At 29.6% G+C, this 4145-nt stretch overlaps 1 protein-coding gene across 1 annotated transcript in view; it reads left to right on the top strand.

Moving 5' to 3' along the window:
- Positions 1 to 2677, top strand: part of LOC106474758 (protein wntless-like) — a 5297-nt gene extending 2620 nt beyond the window's left edge. Inside the window, exons 2-4 of the mRNA XM_013935451.2 lie at positions 1415 to 1498; positions 1879 to 2029; positions 2331 to 2677. Of these exons, the coding sequence (XP_013790905.1) occupies positions 1415 to 1498; positions 1879 to 2029; positions 2331 to 2455 (360 nt within the window). The 3' untranslated portion in view covers positions 2456 to 2677. The remainder of the gene's footprint in view (positions 1 to 1414; positions 1499 to 1878; positions 2030 to 2330) is intronic.
- The last annotated feature ends 1468 nt before the right edge of the window (positions 2678 to 4145 follow it).

Below are 4145 nucleotides of genomic sequence, written 5' to 3'. Positions count from 1 at the left end.
CTTGTGTAAGTTAAAGTTTAGATTCCTGATGTAAGCACATTTTTTTTTATCTTAATGTAGGAATATTTTGTGTCTAAAAGTATTGTTACATACCCTTTCCAAAAGGATCAGTTTTCGGTGGCTTTGTACTATCTACGAAATGTGAAGAGTGTCAGAATGTGGTTTTGATATATGTTAGTCATGGTTGTCACGCAACTTGCTAACTTGCACATTCAAAATTGTTTTAGAATAACACACTCAACCCTCCGTGCACTACATGACATTAAAAAGTAATATCGCTTTGGATTTAAGAGGCCAAATAAAATTAGAAATAATATGACAGAATTTTAAACAAAAAGAATATCAAATACTTCCTACATCATTAGGATATGTGTAGAAAGTTTGGAAATTCATTACAGTTACTGTGATAAAAGCTGCTCTTTTTTGACCAGTCGGCTTTAATTTCTTTTATTTCATGGCATAAAAAAAAAATTGAGCAACAAATGAGAATCTTTAGTGAAAGCTGAAAAAAAGTTGGGTAGAATTTTTTTTATTTAACAATGATAAATGAAAGGTGGGATTTTTGAACATATTGGAAATAGTCAAAAGTGTATGGTTTTGTTTATAAGTTAAGCATTAAGTTTGTAATGATATCTCAATTCATTGCCTAAGAGCTAGTTTAAACTTAGTGTTTGCACTTGTTATTGCATTGTGCTGGCATTAAAAAGAACAGTCTTTGCAGTTCATTAGACACTCAATAACTAGTTAATTTGAGATAGCTCTGTTTATATTATTTTACATGAGTCATGAAACAGTTAATACATAGCATAAATGCATAAAGGATGCAACAACTTCACTAAAACTTATGTGTTAACTTTTTGCTTCTGTTGAATAGAGTTGAGATATAGATGATAATCATACACTGTGTAGAAGTAGAATTTTAATTTTTTCTTTGCATTTATGCTAACACTTATGTGTTAACTTTTTGCTTCTGTTGAATAGAGTTGAGTTATAGGTGATAATCAGACACTGTAAAGTAGAATTTTAATTTTTCCTTTGCTTTTAATATTTGAAATGTAAATTTAATAATTTCAAATATTATGCAGTACTTACTTGAATATACTTGTAACAATTTTTTTTAATATATTCAGTGATTTTAATTTCTAGGTATTAAACAGTATGACATAAATTTAATATTTGAAGCCACTTTTACTTTGGTATTGTGAGTTTGGGGGAAAATAATTTCTGCATTTTATTGTATATTGGTGAGGTATCATATATCAAATTTGTTTTTGTAAGGTGTAATCATATGTTTGAAAAGTGTTGTTTACTCAGTTTTTCATTTATATAGATTTTCATACATTACTTTTAGAATTCCTTAAATATTATTCTTACTTACTAGGTATGATAAATAATTATAAATTGTACTTTGTAGGGTATCATTTATCGCTTCAACTTCTTGATGTTGGCAACTTTACTTTGTGCAGCCATGACTGTTATCTCCTACATCGTGGGACAGGTAAGAATTGTAGAATACACCAAGAAGTAAAAACAGGCTAAATGTAACATTTAATAAAACATTTGGGTGAATTTTAGTTTATTGGTTGTTGTGAAAAAAAAAAGTTAAGTCTGTTTATTCTTGTCTATGTGTATTGGATTAAAACTGATAAAGGATTAATGCTATTTTGTTTTTTCTCAGATCTTAATATTCGATATCCATTAACTTCATGTTACCTTTTTTTTAAAAAAGAAAATATACAGTGAGTCTCAGACAAATAAAAATAGAACATCACTGAATGTGCATTTCTATTTATCGGATGGTAGGATTTTTAAGTAATTGCTTTCTTAGTTTTTATATATATACACACGTGTAATCAGTAAAGTTTTCTTCTGATACAGGTTAGTGAAGGCCAATGGAAATGGGATGAAGATTTAAAACTTGAGTATACATCAGCTTTCCTCACTGGTGTTTACGGGATGTGGAATCTTTATGTCTTCACCTTGCTTATTCTCTACGCTCCTTCACACAAGTCCTATCCTCCAGCACCTGGTAAGCAGATTCATTTGTTTTCAATACATGCTCTTGTTTTAATACATTCTATCTATTCTATCATCACAGAATCACAATATTAAGTTTTTGTTTAACATTAATATCACAGGCTTGCGATGGTTTTATTGTTTTGAAATTCTTACGTGTTCTATAGTAATTCTTGTATCCTGAATCCAAAAATGATATCAATTTTTCTCCATTATGTACAGATTTTTCAAAATTATTTTCATTGATTTTTATACATGAACTTGCTACAGCACCCACGGTACTGACATTCATTTACCACACTTTATCTTCACAGAGAGACCACCTTCAAGCCAGGAAGAAGTGGAGTTTAGTCGACTGACAACTTCTGAAATTTCCCCTACAGAACCATCCGAGATGTCTTCTCTAACAGAATTTGCTCGGAAGGCTGCACTGGATTGATCTTCTTTATATGGTGTAAGGTTTTTATACCAAAAGCCTACTTATCTGTTCTTTCCCACAAGCTGTGTGAAGTATGTTTTAAGACCTGAAACTTATTTTTAAAGTTATGCTTTAAGATGTTATCCTCCTAGCATGTCAAAAAATATGTTTTAACATAAACTGGATGTCATTAAACCTGTTACTTGAAGATTTTAGGATCTGTTGGATGTAAAAAGTAAGTTTTTTGTTAATCGTAGTTAGGTTTCATCCTTTCAAGAAGCGCCAATGTCTTCAGTATAAGAACAACTTGGATTATGTTTTTATTAAAACAGCAGTGACACAAGATACTTAATTCCAATAACTTATACTACATATACTTAGCATTATGTATTACTTATATACCAGTAACATTTGAAAATACTTTGATTATTTCACCCCGACTCCTGTTTTATTCAATCATAGTTTAATAACCAGAGGTGCTAAAATAAAAACCAATGACATGATATTATTTAGATAAATACTTCAACCAAGTAGTTAGTCACATCTAGAAGACATTAGGACAAACTCCTGCATTTTAAGCAATTAATTTAGCCATTTCAAGTACTACGATAGTAGCTTCTATTTCTGCAAATGAAGCAAACAAAAAATGCTGACAGTGCCAAAATTGAAGCTAATTTTTTAGAATATCTGCATTTCTTACCACCATGTGCATGGACTAAACTTTAGATACAGTTAAAATTGAACTAATTAAAAGTAATAGATGTGTATGTTTTACTTCAAGACTATGAATCTAGTGGCAGGACATTTTAGTAGATGTAACTGGGCCATTCTTATTTATTTTTCATGTTTCTGATCAGTTGGTAAAAGTCCAGTAAAGTATATGTTCATCCCAGTTATTCTGTAAATAAGACAAATATGTTGTTATTTTTCCCCATTTCTTTACTTAGTTAAATTACTGTATATTTTGATTTCTAAAAAATCAGTTAAAGAAACAGCCTGATGTTCCTTTCATGTTTTTCATTTCCTTGAATTTAAGTATACAAATTAAAAATGAAATCCAGTTATTATAAACTGACTTATGTTCAGCAAAACAAGCAGCTCCTGTGGATTCTTGTGACAAAAAAAAATGTATATTTTCTGTTTTTGTATTGAACATTAATGTAATATATTTTGTTATCACTGATGTACTTAAACTCGCTGTCTAATATATCACCTTCACTTTTCAGAGCTTTCTATCTATTTTTCTTCTCTCTTTCTCTTTGTATATATATATTACTTAAAGTATGTGACATTCATTTGAGTTCTCTTTTAGGCTACAATTTGTCAGGAATACTAATTTTTATCAGCACAACTGTATTTAAAGTTGGTAATGCATGGAGTGAACTTTGTTCTTATGGGTATTACTGCTTCTCTCTTGCAAGAAAATCATTACTTTCAGAGCAATTAGAAAATTAATGTATTGATTTTAGTACCAGTGCTTGTAAAGAGTATAAGTAAGGATTTGATATTTTAAGATTGAGATCTTACTAACAGTTCTGGAAAAAAAAAGTCTCATCACGCTAATCGTTCAGCTCAAAATAGTTATTTCTTTTCTTAAGTATGTTTATGACATTACAATGTTCAATATGTTTTTATCATACTTTCTGATACTGATGAAGATAATATTTGTCTGTAGAGAAATTAAATGTCTTGTCATAGTTTTAATGAGTGT

Source organism: Limulus polyphemus, unplaced genomic scaffold (genome assembly GCF_000517525.1).
Source record: "Limulus polyphemus unplaced genomic scaffold, Limulus_polyphemus-2.1.2 Scaffold7650, whole genome shotgun sequence".
NCBI classification, from domain to species: domain Eukaryota; kingdom Metazoa; phylum Arthropoda; class Merostomata; order Xiphosura; family Limulidae; genus Limulus; species Limulus polyphemus.
The sequence above is the reverse complement of the archived record's forward strand: the minus strand, read 5'-3'. Positions and strand labels throughout refer to the sequence as shown.